Source organism: Myxine glutinosa, chromosome 11 (assembly GCF_964187855.1).
Source record: "Myxine glutinosa chromosome 11, kmMyxGlut1.1, whole genome shotgun sequence".
NCBI classification, from domain to species: Eukaryota; Metazoa; Chordata; class Myxini; order Myxiniformes; family Myxinidae; genus Myxine; species Myxine glutinosa.
In genome coordinates, this window is record NC_136271.1 from 94,366,406 (window position 1) to 94,392,147 (window position 25,742).

At 43.8% G+C, this 25,742-nt stretch overlaps 1 protein-coding gene across 1 annotated transcript in view; it reads right to left on the bottom strand.

Annotated features, from left to right (window-relative positions):
* LOC137437095 (MAP kinase-activated protein kinase 2) overlaps nucleotides 1-25,742 on the bottom strand; it is a 103,713-nt gene that overhangs the window by 31,132 nt on the left and 46,839 nt on the right. The window contains exons 2-4 of the mRNA XM_068131462.2: nucleotides 23,997-24,136; nucleotides 5,773-5,837; nucleotides 1,323-1,402 (exon numbers count right to left, since the gene is read on the bottom strand). Coding sequence (XP_067987563.2) covers nucleotides 1,323-1,402; nucleotides 5,773-5,837; nucleotides 23,997-24,136 — 285 coding nt within the window. The remainder of the gene's footprint in view (nucleotides 1-1,322; nucleotides 1,403-5,772; nucleotides 5,838-23,996; nucleotides 24,137-25,742) is intronic.

Sequence of the window (25,742 nt, forward strand, 5' to 3'; positions counted from 1 at the left end):
GAACCCGATGGTCACTCTGGCTGAGCTCCAGAGATCCTGTGTGGAGATGGGAGAAACTTCCAGAAGGACAACCATCACTGCAACACTCCACCGATCTGGGCTTTAGGCAGAGTGGCCAGACAGAAGCCTCCCCTCAGTGAAAGACACATGAAAGCCCGCTTGGAGTTTGCAAAAAAGCACCTAAAGGACTCTCCGACTGTGAAAAACAAGATTCTGTGGTCTGATGAAACCAAGATGGAACTGTTGGGGATACGTTCTAAGCGTCATGTCTGTAGGAAAGCAGGCACCGCTCATCACCTGCCCAATACCATCCCAACAGTGAAGCATGGTGGTGGGAGCATCAGGCTGTGGGGGTGTTTTTCAGCAGCAGGGACTGGGGGACTGGTCAGGGTTGAGGGAACAATGAACGGAGCAAAGTACAGATTTACCCGAAGCACACAGCCAAGACAACGCAGGAGTGGCTTAGGGACAACTCTGTGAAAGTCCTTGAGTGGCCCAGCCAGACCCCTGACTTGAACACAATCGAACATCTCTGGAGAGACCTGAAAATGGCTGTCCACTGACGGTCCCCATCCAACCTGACAGAGCTTGAGAGGATCTGCAGAGAAGAATGGCACAGAAAATCCCCAAAGCCAGGTGTGCAAAGCTTGTCGCGTCATACCCAAGAAGACTCGAGGCTGTAATCGCTGCCAAAGGTGCTTCAACTAAGTTACTATGCACTGAGTTAAGGGTATGAATACTTATGTCAATGTGATATTTCATTTTTTTCTTTTTAATAAATTTCCAAAACTTTCTAAAATCCTGTTTTCTCTTTGTCATTATGGGGTATTGAGTGTAGATTGATGAGGGAAAAAATGAATTTAAACGATTTCAGCATAAGGCTGCAACATAACAAAATGTGAAAAAAGTGAAGGGGTCTGAATACTTTCTGATTGCACTGTATAACCTGCCCACCAGTGTTCAGAAACACCCAAAGCAGATACGGTGTCTCGCTGCAACTCTTTTGTTGTGCAAAGGCATAGCCCAGCTTTTTCTCAGGTACCCTTCCAAGTATTTTCAGCTTCTTTTCGAAGCTTTGTGGGCTATTTTAGGTAACAATCCATAACTAACACACACACACACACACACACACACGCGCGCAAACACACACACGCAAACACACGATAGAAGTTTGCATGCACCGAGGATCGCTATTTCCAGGGGTTTCTGCGCATGCACGACGAGCATTCTGGGGCGGATAACGTCATTTTGAAAGTCCCGTATTGAAGATTGTTGACCAAACTGAAGAATCAATATTAACGCCTTTACAGCATTAATTGTACCTTAACGTCTCTGTGTGCAATATTCGTGGAATGCAGGAACTGAATTGCTTTTCCAATGTCTCGCATTATCTCGGATGCTTCTGCAAACAAAAGATATTTTCAAATCATCAATATCACTTACAAGTACAAAAAACATCATTAAGAACAGATTGTTATTAAAAGTTTAACAAGACTATGTTCATGTATTATTATACACTCACAAAAACAGCAAGTTTAGAGGTATGCATCGTTTTTACAATGCAGACAGGTCGGTCGGTGCCCCCTCATGCTGCCCATGTTTATACGTGTTCCTATTCTTGTTGAAGAGGACCAGTACATTGATATACTGTGCACCCCATAAACAAACCTGATGTCAGCGAAGGCCAAACATGAACTGGTATACCAAAACAACGTGTGAGCGTGCAACTTGGCAATGGACGTCGCTCCATAAATGATCACAGAAAGGTTTACGTTGGCGGAAATTGCTTTAATAACATGCGTGACCACTTGATAAAGTCTGGATATGTCTTGTCATCCACAAAAAGACAATCCAGCTGTTGCTGTTGGATTTTGCACCATTCTTCAACCAGGAACACTTCCAGTTGTTCAGCAGACGGTGGGTGGTTTTGGTTAGCACAAACACACCTCCATATGGATGTCCCAACCTTGTTAAATTGAGTTCAATCTCGGACATCATGCAGAAGTGTGTGAGCGACTTTGTGGGCATGAGTTGTAATTCTGACGTGTGGAAGGCCACACAAGCTCACAGAATGGGACCGCCGAGTGCTGAAGCACATAGCACATGAAATCCATTTGTCCTCGGTTGCAACACTCACTGCCGAGTTCCAAACTGCCTCTGGAAGCAACGTCAGCACAACAACTGTTCGTCGGGAGCTTCATGAAATGGGTTTCCAAGGCCGAGCAGCCGCACACAAGCCAAAGATCATCATGTGCAATGCTAAGCGTCAGCTGGCGTGGTGTAAAGTCCATTGGACTCTGGAGCAGTGGAAACGCGTTCTCTGGAGTGATGAACCCCGCTTCACCATCTGGCAGTCCGACGGACAGGTCTGGGTTTGGCGGATGCCAGGAGAACGCTACCTGCCCAAATGCATCGTGCCAACTGTAAAGTTTGGTGGAGGAGGGATAATGGTCTGGGGCTGTTTTTCATGGTTCGGGCTACGCCCCTTAGTTCCAGTGAAGGGAAATCTTAACCCTACAACATACAATGACATTCTAGACGAAGTTGTGCTTCCAACTTTGTGGCAACAGTTTGGGGAAGGCACTTTGCTGTTCAGCATGACAATGTCCCCCGTGCAATAGCGAGTTCATACAGAAATGGTTTGTTGACATCGGTGTGGTCGCCCAACATCAGTGCCTGAAGCTTGGCTCTTGTGGCTGAATAGAAGCAAATCCCCGCAGCAATGTTCCAACTTCTAGTGGAAAGCCTTCCCAGAAGAGTGGAGGCTTTTATAGCAGCAAAGGGGGGACCAACTCCATATTAATGCCCATGATTTTGGAATGAGATGTTCGTGTGTCCACATACTTTTGGCCATGTAGTGTATGTATAAAGATGTAAAGATAAACTGATTCGATTTTTGGGGTCCTGAGGCAGAGGACCCCAACAAAGGCCAAAGGCAGAGGTCATGTCAAGTAAAAATGTGATAACTTGTGAACAGCTGAAGGGATTTAAATTAAAACTTGGTACAAGTATTATAATGACATAATAATGTTGACGGAGGCATATCGGTCGACGTCGTGACGTCGAAGAGTGTTGTTCTAGTTAGCTCACCTGGAACGAAGTTCAGGGGAGCTTATGTAATAATGGTGCGTTGTCCGTCCGTCAGTCAGCCCGTACACACTTGAAACTTCTTCTCCGAAACCGCTGATGAGATTGCGACCAAATTTGGCACAAATTATATTTGTTGTGTTGCGATTAAAGTTTGTTCACGGCATTAAAAAATATCAGGGTATAAGGAGGTTTACCGGGGTCAAAGTGGATCCAGGTTTGACCCCCTAAAATAGGAATTTGATTTTACCTCTGAAACTACACAAAATATTTAGATGAAACTTGAGCACAACCTTCATCACCCGTGATGTACTAAAGTTTGTTCACAGCACTAAGAAAATCAAAGTCGAAAGGGGTATATGGGGGGTCAAAGAGGGTCCAGGTTTGACTCCCCCAAAATAGGTATTTGCTTTCTTTTCTGAAACTACACACACACAATGTTGATGAAACTTGACCACAACCTTCACCACCCATGGTGTTCCAAAGTTTGTTCACGGCATTAAAAAAAATCTGCGCCTTTGGGGATCTGCGGGGGTTCCCCCAAGATAGGTATTTGCTTTCTTCTCAGAAACTACACACGCAATTTCGATGAAACTTGAGCACAACATTCATCACCCGTGATGTACCAACGTTGAACTGGGTGGGAAGCAACGGTTGTCGCATTCACCCATCCCCCGAACCATCTCAATGCAAGAATCAACTAATTTGATGTTAAGGGATGCGCAGCTATTCCTAAATGACTTGCACATGGGTAGCCAATTTGTAGAGGATGTTTCATCGTGCAGACATGTATGCTTATTCTGTGGGAGACGAGATTTGAATGCGAATTTCCAAAATGGCTTGGATGAAGTGAAGAAGATTCTAACATTACATCAATTTCTCGATTGTTTTTCTCTCCTCAATAGACATGGTTTGCAAACACATACCAAACAAGGTTTAAGTATGAAGTTTAATTATGAAGCCATAGTTTGTCTTACAGTTTAAAAGTTGTCGCTTCAGTTTTCAGTGAAGAGTATAGTACAGTATCACCGTCACAAAACAAGTTTGAAACATAGGGGCAATACCCCTGGTGCTCACCTGGTAGAATAAACAGTATACTACACTGACTAAAGGTATTTTAAACCAATTTCAATGGTTGCTAGAAGCCAGGGCAGCATGTACAATCATACTAACATAATAATAAGACTTTAAACAAACAAACAAAAAAAATACCTATTTTGGGGGACAACGCCACCCCTCTCCTACCCCGTGTACCTCCTCAGACTCCAATTTTTCCAATGCCTCGAACAAACATTGGTACATCACGGATGATGATGGTTGTGGTAAAGTTTCATCAAAATCGTGTGTGTAGGTTCTGAGAAGAAAGCAAATACCTATTTTGGGGGGCAACCCCCCCCCCCCCCCGGTAGATCCCTAAAGGGGCAGTTTTTTTTAAGGCCGTGAACCAACGTTGGTACATCTTACGTGTGATGAAGGAGGTTATGGTCAAGTTTCATCGAAATAGTGTGTGTAGTTTCAGAGGAAAGAGCAAATTCCTATTTTGTGTGTGTGTGGGGGGGGGGGGGGGGGGGGGTGGGGGGCAGTCAAACCTGGATCCACTATGACCCCAGTAGGCCCTCTTAGACCCGATTTTTTTTAATGCCGTGAACAAACTTTAGTCACAACTAAACAAATATCATTTTGCCAAATTTGGTCGCAATCCCATCAGCAGTTTCTGAGAATAGGTTTCAAGTGTTTACTGACGGAGTGACAGACTGACGACGCGTCATCGCATAAGCTCCCCTGAACTTCGTCCCAGGTGAGCTAACTAGGAAGGCACTCGGTAGAGCGCACACCTCCACCAGGCTGAACAGTTTATGTTTTGTATCCCACCGATAGGCTGGATCTGCATCCGGACCTGAACCAAAATCGAATCAGCTTGTTCTTGTCACCAAACCAATTCGTCCAGCGAATTTTGTCTGAATCTGTCCCTAACTTCGAGATATCATTCTATATATCGCTTTGGCCCTCATTCTCAATGGTGAAGATTCTCATATCCAGATGCAGATCTTCAACAAAATCTAATCAATTCGTCCTTGCCACACGCCCAACCTGTCCACCAGGTTTTGTCCACATATGTCCCAGCCACACACCCAACCTGTCCACCAAGTTTCGTCTGTATACATCTGCAACCTTTTGAGATATCGTGCTCACAGACGAACAGACCGGGATGAACACATAACCTCGGTCCACCGATAAAAAAAAAAATTCGAAAGCAAATTGTGCGCATTTCAAGGCTCACATAGACATCTTTACATATTTTAACTTTTTTCCTTACTCACCTCTTTACTTACTTCATTACAACACAAAACTTATCAACTCTTAACGGTAAATCATCATTTTTACACAAAAAAGGAAAATAACTGACAACACAACTTGCAAGGTTTCAATACGACATCTCCCACGACCATTTATTTATTTATTTATTTATTTATTTTTAACCCATTAAGCTTCCACATTCCTCAGTTAGCACAGCTCTTGTCATTTTTCGAAGGCATCCAAAAAAAAAACAAAAAAAAAACTCTCGGCATCGACTTCCCCAACATTGCAAAAGCTGCGTCTCCGGGAGCAAATGATCTTCCCCGAAATTGTATCTATAGACATTCGATTTGGCCACGGAACTTCACACAACCTTCTTGATCGTACCTCGCTCGGTGAACGCTTGGTCTCCTCGATCCTGAATTCTGGTGAAAAGCTCTCCTCCTTCCATACTTGGAAAACAAAACAAAGAAGAACAAACACCTTTCAGCACGAGGGGTGAAGTGGGTGACTCAAAACTTTACATTTCACTTTAAGAAGAGTTGTAGAGGGAAATGTTCCACATTGCTGCCAAAATAATGACATCTACAGGAGTACAGACTGAAAAGTTTAATGTGAATATAAAGTAATAATCGATTCGTCATATATGAATAACATTCCTTATGTGTCATAAGCACCATTTTCCAGATGCACACTTGTTTCACCCGGGGGCAAAATTACTCACTGCAGTTCTATATTAAATCTCAATATTACTCAATATTACTCAATACAACACGGGTCTCGTCGGTCCAGTTACACAATTCCACAACTTTCAGTCTCTGCGACACGAGCGTTTGTGAACTTCCTGGAAAGATGAGTCTTGAAAGTCCCCCATATTGGGTAATCACATGGATTCAAGTAGTTCGCGATGAGCTATGGGCAGGTGACGTGCTTACACATTGAGGTTGACCTGGAAACTTGAAGGAGATTGTATGATCTTCAGAAGTTTCAGGTAGAAAGGCAAGGACAACACTTGTGGCATGGGAAGATGCACAATACCACACGGACCAGTGGGTACCTACATCAAGCCCTTATTGCACAACTGCGCTAAAAGGTTGTTTTGAAAAATGTAAAGATCATGAAAACATACAGAGGGTCGGACCAACCGAAGCGGTTCCTCGACTCGGGTTACAATCCCTAACGGGTCGCCACTTGGGCACAGGAAGTCAGGGAAGGAGTTTGGAACTTGGCCAGAGTGCCGGCGATAGCTCGCCTGCTCTTCACAAAGGACACCCTGGGATCTTTGATGTTCACCAACAAAAGCAAACAGAAGGGACTCCCGTTTAACATCCATCCGAGGGACGGCACAAACATGGACGCGGATCACCCTGTCTGTGAAACACCGGGATGACCGTTTATAGGTGGGTCGGGATTCGAACCCAGGCTAGAGCCGAGTGTGCGTACCGCCAGGTCTAGGGCCTAGGCCATTCTAGGCGTACCGCCAGGTCTAGGGCCAGTCTCAATGAAAAGATACAGGTCCAAATTAATTTCCCTTTAATGAATATAGGACAATTAAGACTAAGTTCACAGAACATCTCAACCCATTTTATTTTATTTTATTTTTTTACCTCGAGGAGAGCACCTCAAAGCAGAGGGATCTAGGCCTGGGCTAAAAAAACATGATGTTGTACAGGGATTTTCTTTAGCCTGGGATTAGATTAGTTGATGAGCAGTGACGGTGAAGAAAGGTTGTGAAAACATGGTTGAGAAACGAGCCTAAAGGGAGTCAGTCAATTGGGGAACGAGGAGCATAGAGTAAGATGACAAATGTTTGATGTGGGCGCCATTGGGGATAGGAGAGACAGAGTGCAGACTTTGCTGTAGAAAGTGTGTAGTTATGGCACACTTCACGATTGACGTAGACACGTTGAAGGGATGGATAGTTACTGTTCAGGAGGTAACGGACTGTGAACAATTTGAAGATAAAAATGGATTGTATTTGTGAGGAAGACAGCAGAGGCGATTGTTCGTCGTGAAGGTGAGGTAAATGCAGGCACAGGTGAGTGTATACAGTGGTGAGGGTGAGGTGAGGGGGAAGGCAGTGGTGAAGGTGAGGCAAGGAGAGCTGTGATGAGGATGAGGCGAGGGGAGACTGTCGTGAGGTGAGAGGAGGGTGTGGTGAAGGTGAGGCGAGGCGAGGGGAAAGCAGTGGTGAAGGTGAGGCAAGGGCCGGGGAAAGCTGTGGTGAGGATGAGGGGAGGGTGTGGTGAAGGTGAGGCAAGGGCCGGGGAAAGCTGTGGTGAGGATGAGGGGAGGGTGTGGTGAAGGTGAGGACGATGAGAGACAGCACAGGCAGATCAGTAGCGAGGAAAGCGAGACAGCAGGATAAATAGCGAAGAGAGCGAGATGGCAGAGATGGTCTACAGAGAAATCAGAGAACTAGAGACCTGCTAATTGCACATACCTTGTGGGGGAAATGCTAGAGATGTTAATTAGGGAAGAGATGGCGAAATATCTGAATGAATGCCAACTAATTATAATAAGACAATCAGCACAGATTTACTAAAGGGAGGCCGTGCTTAACAAATTTCGTGGAGTTTTGTGAAGCAGTTTCTGATCGGTTCAATGAAAGAGGTGCAGGGGCTGTAGTACTGTATACCTCGACTTATAGAAGGCCTTTGATAAGGTACCACAAAAGAGGCTGGTACAGCTAAGGTTCGGCCTTGTAGAATGGCCTGGTAAAGTAGCCACCTGGAATTAAAACTGGCGTAGTGACGTCTCGCTGGGAGGTTAAAAGTAGTGGTATAACGCACACTTATCCGCGTACCACGTAGTATTTCGCCAATTGTTTCTGAGAGGTCTCGCTAATATGGAAGGACACACCCAGACTTCTTGAGTACACATTGAGTTTCGACATCTGCCATGTCTCGAGATGCGTCTGAGGTGAATGAGGGGTTGGAGATGGAGCGACTGGAGCGTACACCACAGATGGATTTAACGAGGTGCCAGCACTATTTATTAAGGCTCTTAAAGATAAGATTATTGAATGATACATGACTTATGACAAAGGAATACAGTCTGGCGTCCCACCTTACTATCCAAACTCTCTGCATATGGCATCCAAGGCCAACTACACCACACATGGTTTCCTGACTTCCTCTACTCTCGTAGCCAACGTGTGGCACTCAGCGGAATCCTAACATCTCCTCTCGTGTCAGGGCTGGAGTGCCCCAATACAGTGTTCTGGGCCCAGTCGTTTGCCTAATCCTCATCAATGATCTCTCTGACTCAATGTGCAGTTTCAGAGGAAAGAGCAAATTCATATTTTGGGTGACAAACCTGGCTCCACTTTGACCCCTGGTAGACCCCCCTAGACCGCAATTTTTTTCATTCCGTGAACAAACTTGAGTTGCAACATACCAAATATCATTTGTGCCAAGTTTAGTGACATTCCCATCAGCAGTTTCGGAAAAAAGTTGCAAGTGTTGATGGACTGACGGATGACGCGCCATCGCATAAGCTCTGTGCCTAACAACTCGGAACTATGATCCAGGTGAGCTAAAAATAGATATTTTCAAGCTAAAATTCAGAAGATAAACAAAATTAAATTCGCAATAATTGATAAGGTGTCGGCCTGGCAGGATGGTCTTGACTAGAGGAACACAGACTTGCCTCCAAGCTGTCTTTCCTGGGTTTGGATCCTGACCTGGCTATAACCTGCCACCCCGGTGTTTCACAGGCAAGGCGATTCATCAATGTGTGTGCCGTCCCTCTCGGATGGACGTTAAAATGGATGCCCGCGTGCTGGTATTAGTTGGTGGATGTTAAAGATACCACGGTGTCCTTCATGAAGAGTCGGCGAGCAATTGCCAGCACCATGGCCAAAAAAAAAAGATTCCAAAATTCCTGCCATAACTGCATTCCCACTGTCCTAAGGGAACACAGTGCCAAAGGGTCAACCCCCAACTAAGGGAACGCAGTGGCAAAGGGTCAACCCCCAAGGCAATCACTACGCCCCTCAGCTGGGTATGCGAATTAGTAGTGGTAGCAGCTGATAAAGAATAAATGAGTTTTGCTTTTATGGTTGACCCCACGGGGGATGTGAGCCGGTGGGCCAAGTGGTCTAAAACGCTAAGTGTGTGTAGTGTGTGTGTAGTGTGTGTAGTGTGTGTGTAGTGTGTGTGTGTGTGTGTGCGTGCGTGTACTGTGTGTAGTGTGTTTCCGGGTTTCCTCATGCAGTAGCCATACTGTTATAATACAAAGAATACAAGATTATCAAGGTTCCGGTCAGTCTACCTCAGCAGAAAGTTCAACCGATAGGTTTTATCGATGGAACTTTCAGTCAAATCGCCCCATGTGGGGGCTGACACAGCAGAAGAGCCAATGCCTGAAATATCAGCTTTACTTTGCTTCACAAGGCCGTTGGCACATCTTTGGCAAATTTCATTTGATAAAAACCCGTTGAAGTACGAGCTGGGATTTTGGAATTTTCATATCTGTAAGGCCTTAGACCAGATAGGCAACCTCCACTGATAAGCAATCCACAAAAGAGTTTGTACTCCAAGAAAAAAGGTTAAAAACAAAAAGAGAGTGTACTCAGATGGAAACATTTTGCCGTGATAATAATGAGACGAAGCCAAGTTGGCATTGCGAAACAGCTCCTCTTGGCAAGAAAAAACTGGCAAGCCTCAACAAGGCCAAACAAAAGTTGTTTTGAGCAGTAATCTTCGAATCTACATTGTCCTACCTCTAAGGTGCATGCATTCATGCCATACCTCAACAAAACAGAAAAATCTGACCACAACTAATCTTTCCCACTTCATAATGTACCTCCACTTGTCGCCTGATTACCTCCACCTGTCCTCCGACACCTCAAAGTAAAACGTTTACCTTCTGGCCCACAGCTGTCACGTAGTGGTTAATCTTTGTCGGGATTCTTATTATTATCCACTTATGTAATCTGCACAAACTGTGGCCAAGAATGGTGTAAGGGATACCATGGACGTGGATAGTGCCCTGCACGCAAGAGGGTCGCCACAAGCAGGAAAAATGGGGGCAGAAATGATCACAGGTCGGGATAGAAGACGACATGAGATGGTGGTTTTGGTTTTTGATAAAACGATCACAGAGGATGACAAAAACAGTTGGTAGCACAATGGTGATTGGCAAGACAGCTAATCATATAATCTAGAATTTAAAAAACAAGACCGATAGTCTAACAACAGCGTAGCCGGGCTTGGATCTGCTGAGTGGAGAATCTGCTGTCCCCCTGTCATGTGACCAGATCCTTAGCTCTGATTGGTGAATGTTTTTGAGGAACATACATACATACACCGAACAGATAGACAAATACTGTTCCAGACGGCATTGCCCTATGGGCTACGCTGTAAAAATATGGTTGCTGAACCACGTGACCAATGACCAACATCAATTTTTTTTTCTTGAGCAATTTATCCCCAGTTCACGCTCAAGAAATTTCATTCTGATCGGATCAAGCGTTCGACTTGTCGATTTATGACGTCATAATGACGGCACCTATGACATCATCACCAACATATGCTATTCCCCATGGGGCATAGCATATGTTATGGGGGAATAGTACTTTACAATGAGCCACCTTTCAATTTTTTTCCATTGAGTAATTTGAGAGAAATAGGGGTGAAAAGTTTTTTTGTTTTCCAAGATGGCGGCCATACCACGTGACATATGACTGGTGGAAAAAGAGCGCAGCTCATCACCCATCTAACACCATCCCTACCATGAAGCATGGTGGAGGCAGCATCATGCTATGTCGATGCATTTCAGTGGCAGAGACTGGGAGACTTGTAAGAACAGAGGGAACAATTAATGCAGCCAAACACGGGCAAATACTTGAGGAGAACCTGCTTGAGAGTGCAAAAGACCTTAAACTGCGGCAAAGATTTACATTCCACCAGGACAATGGTCCCAGGCATACAGCCAAAGCAACACTGGAATGGCTTCAGAACAATGAGCCAGGTCTCAATTTTTTCCATGGAGTGGTTTCAGAGATATAGAGGTGCGAAGTTTTTCCAAGATGGCGCCTGTCCCACATGACCTATGACGTCATAATAATCATTGAAATATTCTACAGGAGGCGGCCCTCCTATGGTGAAAATTTCATGTCAATCGGACCGAGAATTGCAGAGAAAAAAAATTCATACTGATAGAATCAAGCGTTGTACTTGTCGAATTATGATGTCATAATTAAAGTACCGATGACATCATCATTAACATATTTTATTCCGCAAGCGGAGTACTTGACAATGAGCCATGTTTCAGTTTTGTTTTTTTTCCATGGAGCGGTTTCGTAGATATAGAGGTACAACCCTTTTTCAATTTTTCCAAGATGGTGGCCGAACCACGTGACATATGACGTCATAATTATCAATAAAAATTCTAGACGAGAAAGCGCTCCCTGTGGTGAAAATTTTGTATCAATCGGACCAACGGTTGCAGAGCAGATGGATTTTAAAGGGAATAAATCCGCAAAATGCAGGCGGAAGGGACACACAAACATACACACACACATACATGCATACGGACGGACAGACAAACAAACGCTGTTCCAGACGGCATTTCCCTACGGGCTACGCCATAATTATCCCTCGTAAAAGTCAAGTCGAATGAATACCATTTTCTTTGGGAATTATTTAACCACAAAGCGATTGTATAAATGTAACAAACCATTAAATCGAAGCATTGACTGATCGGGGAAAGTTGAAAACCACACAACCATTTCAGAGGAAGCGATTTCGCTTCACCTGGACTCTGTTTTTGTGATGACTGATGGGTGTGTTGTGTACGCCCCCATACTTTACTGAAATGAGGAAGAAGGAAAAAAAAAAAAAAGTTATATGAAAAGCTGGACAGTTATTAATAATACATCACAAAGGTGCGATAAATGATTTCAGTTCACCAATAGGTACGGATATGAATCATGGCTTGGACCGTATGGGGTTGGGAAGAGAAGCCAAATGGACTTTTATCCGGAACTGCGTGCCAAACATGGATTGTGCATTCCCAACAGGTACAAGGAAGGCTCCGTCACGTGGTTTAAGAGAGACACCCAAGATCTAGGCAATGGCATCAACTTGATCTTGTCATCACAAGGTCGAGTGACCTGACAAATGTGCTTTACATCTGTAGCCAACATAGACCGACTGCAATTCTAACCGTTCCCTTGTCTGCAGCAAAGTTAGGCTGAAGTATAGAAAACTCTACAGGCTCAAACAGTTTTTTGTTGATACTGTATCTAGTTTATGTTGGTGCTGTTGATGGATCAGATGCACAACAGCAACAACACAAAACTAGATATCTGCGATCACAAAGCCTCCCCAGGCCTACCCGTGGCGATCGCCCGCAGCTTACTCCAATGATGGCATATTTTTTTCGGACTGCCAAGGGACCTTCAGAACATCTTGGAAGGCCCAGCGCGGTCTTTCAGATTCTGCATTGGCAAAATTAAGTGATGACAAAAACCACGTTATTTTGTTTTCAGACCGCTTCTTGACCTTTAATCCGGATGGGTATGATGGAAATTTAAATCACATACTAAAATACACAATTGTGTGTCCTACGCAATTTGGTGTCTGTCTGTCCGTCTGTCTGTCTGAGCGATTTTTGACCGCAATACATTTGGTCGTTACTTATCCAATCTCACCAAACATGACAGGAGGATGACGGGTCACATGATGGAGGTTGTAGCGATTTAACTACCCACCCAAACCCCAAAGGGGTTTTCCTCGCCAAGTGGGATGCGTGTTGAGGTGTACATCAGTGTTACGATAGCTTTATCGTGGCGTTTTTCAAAAGCCGCTTCTAAAAACAAAACTAATGATAATAGCATAATATTAGTGTTATTACAAAACAATATTCATACTTATAATATCCCATCTCCCCAAGGGGGTTTTCCTCCTCAGACAAACACCGAGTTAACGTGAATAAGTAGCTTATCGTGCCGTTGTCGTGGGAGCAACAGCCCCTACCCAGAAGTAAATTTTTTTATAAACCACAAACACGTATGATCACCTTTTGAAACAGTCGCTACTGCTGTTTAACACTAAACAGAAATAAATTTGGAGGAATCCCGACATCCGTGAGGCAATCTATGCTCATCACGTCGACGAACGCACCTAAGCGAACATCTACTGTATTATATATACCCCACAAAATAAAACGAGCTTTCCTGCTGTTTCCATGGCGTTTTTTTAATGACAAAAGTAATAACACTAATGATAATAGCATAATATTAATGTTATTATAAAACAATGCTCCCCCTCCCCAAGAGGGGTTTTCGCGATATTGCCCCATTTTGCGACATGTGATATTGCCCCATTTTGCGACATGCGATATTGCCCCATTTTGCGACATGCGATATTGCCCCATTTTGCGACATGCGATATTGCCCCATTTTGCGACATGCGATATTGCCCCATTTTGCGACATGCGATATTGCCCCATTTTGCGACATGCGATATTGCCCCATTTTGCGACATGCGATATTGCCCCATTTTGCGACATGCGATATTGCCCCATTTTGCGACATTCGATATTGCCCCATTTCACGACATGCGATATTGCCCCCATTCCCCACCCTCCTCCCCCGACACCCTCACGGAAGTAAATTTTATCATCGGGAATTTAGAATGGTGAGGCACAGTCTGATATTTCCAATAACCTAATATAACATAAATAATAGTAATAATAATTGGCCATAATAATAAGGATAATAACATGACCCCCTGACGCTCCTGTAGTGAGCAGGTGTACTAGTGATGTAAATATGATGTAAAAGTGTATATGTGCCTTGCTCTGGGCTATCTAGAGAGCGCAATTTCGTTCTGATCAGACAAACCTTCATCGAGTTTTGGTGGAAAATGTTAATATGTCTATAATTGGGGTAAGTACTTTATATTCACATTATTGATGCAAAATCTCATCCCAAAGGTCCCAACCGGCTCCGAGATACAGCTTGGAAATTGATACAGCAAGGAAATTGGGAGTGTTGGGAGTTAAGGAAAAAAAAAAAAATTTTAAATGATGGTTTAGTACTCCTAGGTATCCAAGGGACTCTGTGGTACCATTAAAAATTGGGGACACTAATTGTAGAACCAAACCCTACAACAGTTATGAGCCTTCCCCCCATGCTATAGGGAGTGACAAAAAAAAAAAACACTGAAAGATGAGAGCAAGTCTTCGAAGCGAATAAACAAGCTATTCCAGACAGAAATTCCAGAAAATGCACAGCAAGTATGGTATCTCTTGAACACAAAGATTTACCCTCCAGCTCTATCAACACAAGGTTCCAAGAAGGCTCAACCCGAGGATTTTTTTCAACACTCTAAAGAAGCTCTTCCTGCATGTAGCCCATTCAAATTATACCGTACTGACAGACCAACCGAGAAAACATTACAAGAGCTTAAAATAGCTAGAAGCAAAGCACAGCCAATTGCAAGATGACGTGCAAATCTCACCTAAACATATTTGGGTCAAAAATACGTTTAAGGTGCAGTATAGCGAAGCTGTACGCATGCGCTTGTGGAATTTAACCACCATGATACATTTATAGGGTCAGAAGGGCCATATTTTGGTTTATTATTAGGCCCAACCGCAAACTCGCCTCCTGATTGGTGAGGCAGTAAAGCAGAGGTCGTGTTCTCGTGTGGCAGACGGACATTGTTGTTCACAGGTCGCACAGTTTTGGCTGTTATGTATGGGACGTGAACTGTGCTTTACTGCTTTACCAAGCTAGAAGGTTCGAGGAGCATGTGCGGACGGACGGACGGACGGACGGACGGACGGACGGACACACACACACACACACACACACACACACACACACACACACACACACACACACACACGATAGGGGCAACCTGGCATTTGGTAAAACCATTAAGAAAACAGATCCACTGACATCACCGAGTAGAGATACGATCATTCATCAGAACAAGGAAGTGCAATGATAAGATGAAACAACTACCTGCACCCGTTTGCTCAGAGCTTGGCCAAGCACTATCCTGTGGATAAATTACTTATCTGACGGATAAAATTTCCAAAGTTTTCCATACAGAATGGCCTGAAAGTTCCTACCCTGGTGAGGTAATACGGAATACCTTGAAAGTGCCACTGCTTCCTCACTTGATGATAAATGGTGGGTTAGTTAATCATTGGATAAGAATTTTCACTTCAGGATAGCTCTTACCCAGTGATTAAATTATCCTAGTTTTGAGCAATGGGGGCGCGGAGTCTTAGAGACATCAATGTCGTAAAAGTCATCTTAAATGCACTGCAGAACCTCCACATGTTGTGGGAGTTATATATGCAGAACCAATGCAGAAGAATAAAGTATGGCCATTGACATTTTGGCCAGTGGGAAGGCACCTGGTAAAAAGGTGTGACAGCCAAGGAGCTCAAATGTGGAAAGGACACCGCTTCGGTACCATGCACAGCTCGCCTCCGCTTTACTAGACAGAAGGCTCAATATCTCAAAGAACATATGAGATGCAAACTGCATAACACTCAACAAAACAAGGGTGACAATATCAACTGCAACAACAACTATAGGGAACGCATCTGTCTCTGTCTCTCTTTCCCTCTCACTCTCTCCAACTCTCTAACTCTGTCATAGACCTGACTTTGTGAAGGTGGGGGGAACACCATTCTGGATGTGGGGGACCTCTGGGTCGCTAGTGTGAGATCGATCGGCTGTCCCCGTGCTGCGGACCTGCTCAAGAGAACTGTCCGGGTCTATACAACAACAACAACAACTGCAACAACTACTGGAGTTTTCTCTTTCCTTGGTGTCACTGGGAACATCTTTGGACAAATCATGTGTATCCTGAAGCTCAGTGTAGCTTTCACTCAAATAGATTTAAACAATTGAGCTGATTTTCACACTTCAGCAGATCATCATTTTGTGTGCAGTCTGTGGCTGCTGGTTTCCATCACTTGCTGTGCTGCTGATGCAATGCCCTCTGCTGGTTAGGGCAGGAATTTGGAATTTGTTCAGGGTGTCGGAGATAGCTCGCCTACTCTTGTTGAAGGGCACCGTGGGATCTTTAACGTCCACCGACCGTGGCAGACGTGAGGTGACGCCCGGTGTAATGTTCATCCGAGGGACACCACAAACATCGATGAATCACCCCCGACTGTGAAACACCAGAATGACAGTTTGTAGCTGGATTCGAGATTCGAACCCAGGCTAGACAGCTTAGAGGCGAGTGCGCATACATCTAGGCCTTCATGCAGATGCGAGGGAGCTGCAGAAGAGAGCAATGAAAATCACTCGAACGAGCCTTCATATACCTTGACAAGGCTTTTGCTCTGGTCGGCAGGTCAGGTCTTTAAAAGGTCTTGGAGAAGATAAACTGTCCTCCAAAACTCAGTCTGATTCGATGTTTTCATGAAGACATGCAAAGTACTGTGCAGGTTGTCAGATCGACATCCACGAGTTTTAAACGTAGAGCAGAGTAAAGCAGAGTAAAATGTTACCATTCCCCTTTTACTAAATGTATCCTTCATATGGCCTTCAATGCATTTAATGAAGGGGTCTATTTGTGGACTAGATATGGTGGCCAGCTGTTTCGTCTTACTCGATTGATGTACAAAACCCAAGTGTGGTCCCTCCTAATTATGGTACCTGGATGGAGGCATTAAGTGTTTTGTCTTGGTGTCCGTGGTGTCCCGCTTTTTGAATAACATATATATATATATATATATTTTTTTCTATTATTTAATTTTCCATTATTTAATTTCCCCAATTTTCAATAATTTAATTTTTCCCAATCCCCAATAATATTTATTTTTCAATTTGCATTTCTTAAATTTCTTTTTCAATTCCTTCAATTTTCGATTATTAAATTTCTTTATTTTCAATTGTTAGCTCACCTGGAACATAGTTGCAGGGAGCTTATGCGATGGCGCGTCGTCCGTCCGTCAGTCGGTAAGCACTTGCAACTTCTTCTCTGAAACCGCTGATGGAATTGTGACCAAACTTGGCACAAATGATATTTGGTATGTTGCAACTCAAGTTTGTTCATGGCATTAAAAAAACGGGATGTAAGGGGTCTACCGGAGGTCAAAGTGGATCCAGGTTAGATCCCCCCAAAATAGGAATTTGCATTTCCTCTGAAACTACACTCAAAATTTCGATGAAACTTGACCACAACTGTCATCGCCATAATGCATAAACATTTGTTCATGGCATTAAAAAAAAATCAGGGTTTAGGGGGGGGGGGGGGTGCCCCAATACAAAGGACGATACCAGTATCGAACTGAAGAATTCATAAAAGCCGGCCAGTCTACTTCGGTAATCCATAATTAATTTTTTAATTGATTTTCTTCCTGTCCCATAGTGTACATATATGTATATATATGTGATTTTTGTCCGAAGATGTCATCCCATTTTTAGTAACTAGAACCCGCTCTCCACTAGGGAGCGGACAAGGGACTAAGTGAGAGTCATGTTTATGTGCATACCATACTGATGGTGGTGTGTTAATATTCTTCTTCTTCTTTTATTGCCGCAATTATTCCCACGTTCTTGTGGTGTTGGCCGGTGGAAGCTTGGCCCAAGTCTTTCACAAACTGGCTGGCCAGGCCTGACGTTTGACTAAAGGTAAAGCAGGAATTTGGAGTTTGTACATGGTGCTGGCGGTAGCTCGCCTACTCTTGTGGAATGACACAGTGGCATCTTCAATGTCCACCAACTAATGCTGGCAGACGGGATTCCCATTTTAACGTCCATCCGAGAGATGGCACAAGCACCGATGAATCCGCCTGCCTTTGAAACACTGGGATGGCAGTTTATAGCTGGGCAGGGAATCAAACCCAGGCTGGATAGCGTTAAGGTGAGTGTACGTACTGCTAAGCCATCATGCCAGCTCCCTGTATTAATATTAACTAGCAACGGTACCCGCCCTATGGGCGGGGCTTCAATTGGGAGGCCCAAATGAAAAGGCAAAATATCAGAAATTGAAGGCTTCTTTTATTTTAAACGATTTATATAAACATTCGTTAAATCACATCACACGCAAGTCATCAAAATCTGAACAGTATTTGTAGAATTTCAATAAAAGCCACATCACTGTTCATATCGGTAAATATTATTCCATCGTGTTTGGAAAAACTGGAAAATTGGAAATTGGAAAAATTGGAAAAACAATACAGCCTATTTTACTCCTGGGGGTCCCAGGATTGCCCACCCAAAATTTCGTTGCGATCGGTTCAGCCGTTTTTGCGGTACCTGGGAACAGACGGACAGACAGACATTTGGTGAATTATAGTGAGATTATTATTATTACGTCATTAACATCGGATGGTATGCCTAGTGTTAGCTTAACGGTTAAAATGGCTGGCTTGAGATCTAAGGGGCATGAGTTTTAGCCCCTGTCGGCCCATTGAATTAACACCAGGTCGGTTGATTCGGCCCGTCATCCTTCAGAGGTCGTCAAAATGAGTATCAGCGGTACAACCACGCCCCCAGAAAATGATGCAACCAGCAGCCACAAGCTGTACACAAACCACCACAACATGACATCCTGGCCGTCGCTAATTGGGCTCGTACGACGCAAAACATATGGATCTGATTGACACGTGATTAATAAATAACTGTCCAACAATTTTATAACCCTCCACCCTTCGACCTTTGGGGGATCTACATATTACAGAATGCATAACCTAGTCTGTTTGAAGATTCACAAGACAATTCGGTAAGATAAGAGACTTACGCAACCGGCAGATCCATAATTAGTAATACGGATTTATTTACGGTGAGGATTATTAGCCCTGGTGTTGGGCAAGCGGCTAGGGTGAGGGCTTAGGATCCTAGGATCCTGGGTTCGAATCCCGGTCAATCGCTGAATTAACGCCAGGGGGTTGACTCAGCCTGTCATCCTTCCGAGGTCGGCAAATTGAGTACCAGTTCACTGGTAATTCCCTGTTTGTCGTAAAAAGGCGACAAAAAGGGTTGGCGTCAGGAAGGGCATCCGGCCGTAAAACATTGCTTCAAAAAGGGGACCAAAAAACAACAACAACCACGGTCCCCGAAAAAGGCCAACCCCCGCTTGCGAGGAAAAATGGCCTCTAAAGGTGGTTATTTACGGTGAGGAGGTGTTAAACCGGATGGAAAGGGTTCGGAAACATCGACATGACACATTGACACGTACCGCAGAGTTTTAAAATGTAAAACGTCGTTTTGAAAGTTACATCTTGTGCTCTCACGAGTCCGTTGAATTGAAATTTATAATGTACAACCAAATGGATCATGGAACCGTTTTTTGGCGATCCATCCACATTTGCGCTGGGGTGGTGACCCCATCAGCCCTCCTGCCCCTCACTACGTCTATGGATGGGAGTAATTCACATAATCGGAAGCATTGCACCACATCCGGATGAAATGGTATAAGAAACGAATCAGCATATCAGAATAGCACATCAATTCCATAAAATCGCAGGATGGTTTTCTGACGACTAAAATATGGAAACCTCTGTATGGGTCGTTACAAAAATACGGATCTTCGTACACAAACGGAAGAGTTTCACTTATGTTGACTGAATTGTTTGTGGTTATAATAATTTTTACTTCCCCTAGGTGTGCTTCACAAAACGCCATGACAAGCTATTTATACACCTTCAGTGTTCATCAAAGGTGGAAAACACCCTTGGGAAGGAGGGCACATTGAGTCACTTCAACCTCCATCATGTGACCCTTAGTCCTCATGCAAAGTTTGGTAGAAATTGGATAAGTAACGACCGAATATCAAAAAAAACAATATAAAAAAAAAACAATGGTCAAAAAAACAGAAAGACAGACAAACAAGACACCAAATTGCGTATTTTCGTATGATTATCCTGATAGTTTACAAATGCAGAGTGTGTGGTTTCTGGCATTCTTGAAACCACCAAGAAACTTGAAATATGTGACTGATGGATTAGAGCAGGGGTTCTTAACCTTTTTCACAACAGGGACTGACAAAGGTCAGCGAAAAATGACCGCGGACCGCCAATTGAGAACCACGTAATTAATGGTCTTTACTGTCTATACTTCAGCACATCATGCATCTCTAATAACTTTTTACAGTAATATTTTGTTTTTATGTAATTGCCGAGTTGAGGAAATTGCCCAATTTAGCTGCCTCTGATGTCACCCATCTTTAAGTACACATGAAGTGCCTCATGGAATGACTTGAAAACTCCTTTGTTGTACTCATTGTTGATTTAAAAAAAACAAAAAACACAAGCGTAACACCTAGGTCCCCCGTCGGGGAAGTGATGTGAGTTGACAAAGTGGAAGACGCAGAAAACATGCTACGATATGATATTTCGCTCACAAGGTTCAGACATACATGGTGGCGGCCATCTTGTATTTTGACGTGGCGACCCAATTTTCAATAGGGTTCTTCCTTATGCCGAGATACACCCAAACACCAGATTAGAAGTTGGTACTTCGCTTATTTTTCAAGATATTCCGCTCACAAGGTTCAGACATACATGGCGGCGGCCATCTTGGATTTTGACGTGGCGACCCAATTTTCAATAGGGTTCTTCCTTATGCCGAGATACACCCACACACCAGATTAGAAGTTGGTACTTCGCTTATTTTTCAAGATATTCCGCTCACAAGGTTCAGACATACATGGCGGCGGCCATCTTGGATTTTGACGTGGCAACCCAATTTTCAATAGGGTTCTTCCTTATGCCGAGATACACCCACACACCAGATTAGAAGTTGGTACTTCGCTTACTTTAAAAGATATTCCGCTCACAAGGTTCAGACATACATGGCGGCGGCCATCTTGGATTTTGACGTGGCAACCCAATTTTCAATAGGGTTCTTCCTTATGCCGAGATACACCCACACACCAGATTAGAAGTTGGTACTTCGCTTACTTTTCAAGATATTCCACTCACAAGGTTCAGACATACATGGCGGCGGCCATCTTCGATTTTGACGTGGCGACCCAATTTTCAATAGGGTTCTTCCTTATGCCTAGATACACCCACACACCAGATTAGAAATTGGTACTTCGCTTATTTTTCAAGATATTCCGCTCACAAGGTTCAGACATACATGGCGTCAGACATACATGGCGTCAGACATACATGGCGGCGGCCATCTTGGATTTTGATGTGGGTTGCACCCACACACCAAATTCGAATGCGGTCCTTCGCTTATGCACGCACGGATGGAAAAACCATAGTCCCCTTTTCGCTCCGCGGTGCGACGGGGGACAATAAATCCTGCCACTTGCACTACCGCGCATGTGTGTAATGTGTGTAATGTGTGTACTGTGTGTACTGTGTGTACTGTGTGTAATGTGTGTAATGTGTGTAATGTGTGTAATGTGTGTAATGGGTGTAATGGGTGTAATGGGTGTAATGGGTGTAATGTGTGTAAAGTGTGTAAAGTGTGTAAAGTGTGTAAAGTGTGTAATGTGTGTAATGTGTGTAATGTGTGTAATGTGTGTAATGTGTGTAATGTGTGTAATGTGTGTAATGTGTGTAATGTGTGTAATGTGTGTAAGTGTATATGTATATATTGTGGGGGTGAACCGAGTTGTTAGGATTGTTAGTGTGGGGGTGAACTTACTTTTCAAGATGTCTTAGAACCAAGAGTTCATTGGAATTATGTTGAAATTATTCTAGATTTTGTTAATGTGACCTTTAAAAGAAACAAAAACCACATTTGACATTTCGAAACAAATAAATTGATCCTTGAAAGTGATGAAAACTGATATCGAACTCAATTCATGGACAGTACTGTGTTAAACTTCTGTATGTTTTCCAGAAGTATCTCTTTATTTTGCACATTAGCCAATTTTTTTTTTAACAAAAACAAAAGTTAAATTACGACTGGGATTACTTACGGACAGTAAAATTACAGTTCAGTACTTCGTGTAACCCCCACGAGCATTCAGGAGAGCACGTTGAGGCATGCTGTTCACAAGATTTGCCAAGGTTTGGACAGGAATCGCTTGCCATGCAGTGACAATAGCCTGCTGCAATTCACGCACAGAGGTCGGCTGCTGGTTCAAGTGGTCGATTTGACGCGTTAATTCTGCCCACAATTTCTCTATCGGATTCATATCCGGGGACATGGCAGGCCACTCCATATGCTCTACACCACGGTCAGCAAGAAAGTGTTGGATCATGCGAGCACGATGAGGCCGTGCATTGTCATATTGGAAGACAAAGTTTCCTCGAAAGGCTGCACGAGCAAATGGAAGCAATGTTTCTTCCAGAATGGCCCTGTACTTGAACTGGTTCAGGTTTCCATTCAGAACAACCAGGTCAGTTTTGCCCCCTGCATGAAAAGCAGCCCAAACGGTCACCCCACCACCTCCAGCTTGGACTCTTGGCACTATACAATCTTTGTTGTAGGCTTCATGCACTTGTCTGCGCACTCGGACGCGGCCATCTTGACGATGGACCAGTAATCGAGACTCGTCACTGAAGATCACGTGATTCCAGTGTCCTGGCTGCCATTGACGGTGCTCTCTGGCCCACTGCAATCGGCGCTGGCGGTGTTGTCTGGTCAGGCGTGGCTTTCTCAGGGGACGCCTGGCACGATAGCCTGCTTGAACCAGTCGTTGGTTGACTAGCCTTCTGGATACAGGCACATTTGTCAGTTGCTGCCACTCAGCCCTAAGCCGATTAGCTGACTTGGTATGGCCATTGCGGACTAACCGGTGCAGCTGGCGATCATCCCTCCTTGTGGTTCTGCGGGGACGTCCTGGCCTCGGTATTGGAGTAGGGACACCCCTCTGAGCATTTCGTTTCAGGATCTTTGACACCTGACCTTGAGTGATGCCATACTGCCGAGCAATAGCACGCTGTTTCATGCCGTAATTTCGTAAAGCCACCACTCCATGACAAACAGCATTGTCGAGTTGACGGACCTTCTCCAGAGGAAGTGGCAATAACTTTTGGAGACGTGCAGCAGTTGTTTTCCACTAATACAGAACACAACAACCCTTGTATACCCGACTGTGAAGCCAATCATCAAATGCACCTGTCCGTACATTTTGCCACACCACCTGTGATATAATCCTGTTGTTGACTTCTTGCTGCGACAGACAATCAGTGACATGGTTCTTTTAACAAATAAATCACCAAAGTGTAAAAGAAACTCACCAGATTGATATACTGAGTTAAGAAAGTAAACCCAAGTCAAGGAAAAATATATATTCCATATTAAATGCCAAGTCATTTTTATTTATTCCCCCCCCCCCCCCCCCCCCCCCCGGCATTACTCCATGACAGGCAGCCTTCCTTCTGCAGACCGGTGGTGAAGAATCTGCAGATTCGAGTGTAAGGACACCCCACAACCATTGAGCAAAGTTTGGCACTCACATTTCACAAGCACATTCATTTCACTCAAGTGCCCAAAACTGGCTATTGAGAAGTTTTATTTTAAACTGACTACTGAGAAACAATGTGATCATGCATCTTTAAACTGCAAGAGTGGAGATACAGCACAGAGTAAATGTATCGGAAAGTAACAGAAGTATGTCAATTTTTCCAAGATTATTTTACCGAGGTGGTATTTCTCATCCCAAACCCTATGACACCAGCGTCAGATAGTAGATAGTTTGCATCATTTGACATACCACTCCATAATGATGAGAAGGCACTTCTTTCCCTGATGCATATTTTCATATACGTCCACAATCTTGACAATGTGCTGGCAGTTGGACGCACGCCAATGCATCTCTACCTCGCGTCGGGCTTTTGGACAATCTTGAAGCATCTGTAAAAAGCAACAAAGACTCATGTAATTTTACACTTAATTTTTTCCACCACACCTAAATCTTTCCCAATTCAACGCTGAAACCTGCATCTGAAAGTCAAGGATTGCATAGATTAGAGCTAAAAAAAAAAACATCATAATGAGCAGCACATCCATGAGTATCAACCTGAGTGTATACAATTCTAGTAACGGAATCCTGGTGGGAGCGGGAGAAGGAGCGATGACATCAATACCGTGAGTGGTTAAGTCTGATTTAGATGTTCTTACTTTACATTAGAACAGCATTGAAGTTTCTTCTGCAAACACAATGAAACTACCCACAACCACAGCAAAATAAACAAGCATTCTGAGTATTGCGCTGCAATACACGTCCCCTACCGGCAGTCTGTCATCCGGAAAACACCGGTAGGGGACAAATAAGCCAGCAAGGTCGCTCCGTGGAGCAGCCTGCACGTATTGTACTGTGTGGATTATATAATTACCAACTCACGGTCTGAGGTAACTCGGCTAAAAATTATCCGATTTGCACCAAATAAAGTTTATGAATGGTTGCACAGATCCCTACTTCTCACTAAAAGTGGAAACAGAATATAAATTGGAGTTAAAATAAGCCCGCAAGGTCGCTCCGTGGAGCAGCCTGCACGTATTGCACTATGTGTGAATTATATAATTACCAACTCACGGTCTGAGGTAACTCGGCTAAAAATTATCCGATTTGCACCAAATAAAGTTTATGAATGGTTGCACAGACCCATACTTCTCACTAAAAGTGGAAACAGAATATAAATTGGAGTTAAAATAAGCCCGCAAGGTCGCTCCGTGGAGCAGCCTGCACTTATTGCACTGTGTGGATTATATAATTACCAACTCACGGTCTGAGGTAACTCGGCTAAAAATTATCCGATTTACACCAAATAAAGTTTACAAATGGTTGCACAGACCCCTACTTCTCACTAAAAGTGGAAACAGAATATAAATTGGAGTTAAAATAAGCCCGCAAGGTCGCTCCGTGGAGCAGCCTGCACTTATTGCACTGTGTGGATTATATAATTACCAACTCACGGTCTGAGGTAACTCGGCTAAAAATTATCCGATTTACACCAAATAAAGTTTACAAATGGTTGCACAGACCCCTACTTCTCACTAAAAGTGGAAACAGAATGTAAATTGGAGTTAAAACAAGGAATATTAACAGCTTTGACTTACCGCACTCCAAATTATAGTCCGGAAAACTGTTGGGGAAATGACCAAAGTTCAAAGTGCCATAACTTTGTCAAAAATGATCGAAACGTCGTGAAGTTCGAACTTGATCTGTAACTTATTATGAGGAAACCATGTACCAAGTTTGAAATCATTAGCATTACGAGTTTGGAAAAAAAAGTCCGGAAAACTGTTCTTTGCGTGACGGACTGACAGACTGATGGACTGATGGAATGACGGACTGACAGACGGACAGACGAAGGGACGGCATGCAAACCTATAGTCCCCTCCGGTGTAAACCGGTAGGGGACTAATAAATTAAAGTGGTAAAATGTACATTCACAAAAGAAGTAACATGTACAAACCAACGGGCACAGCCATCCTCCAAGTGGGAGTACCCTTCCCC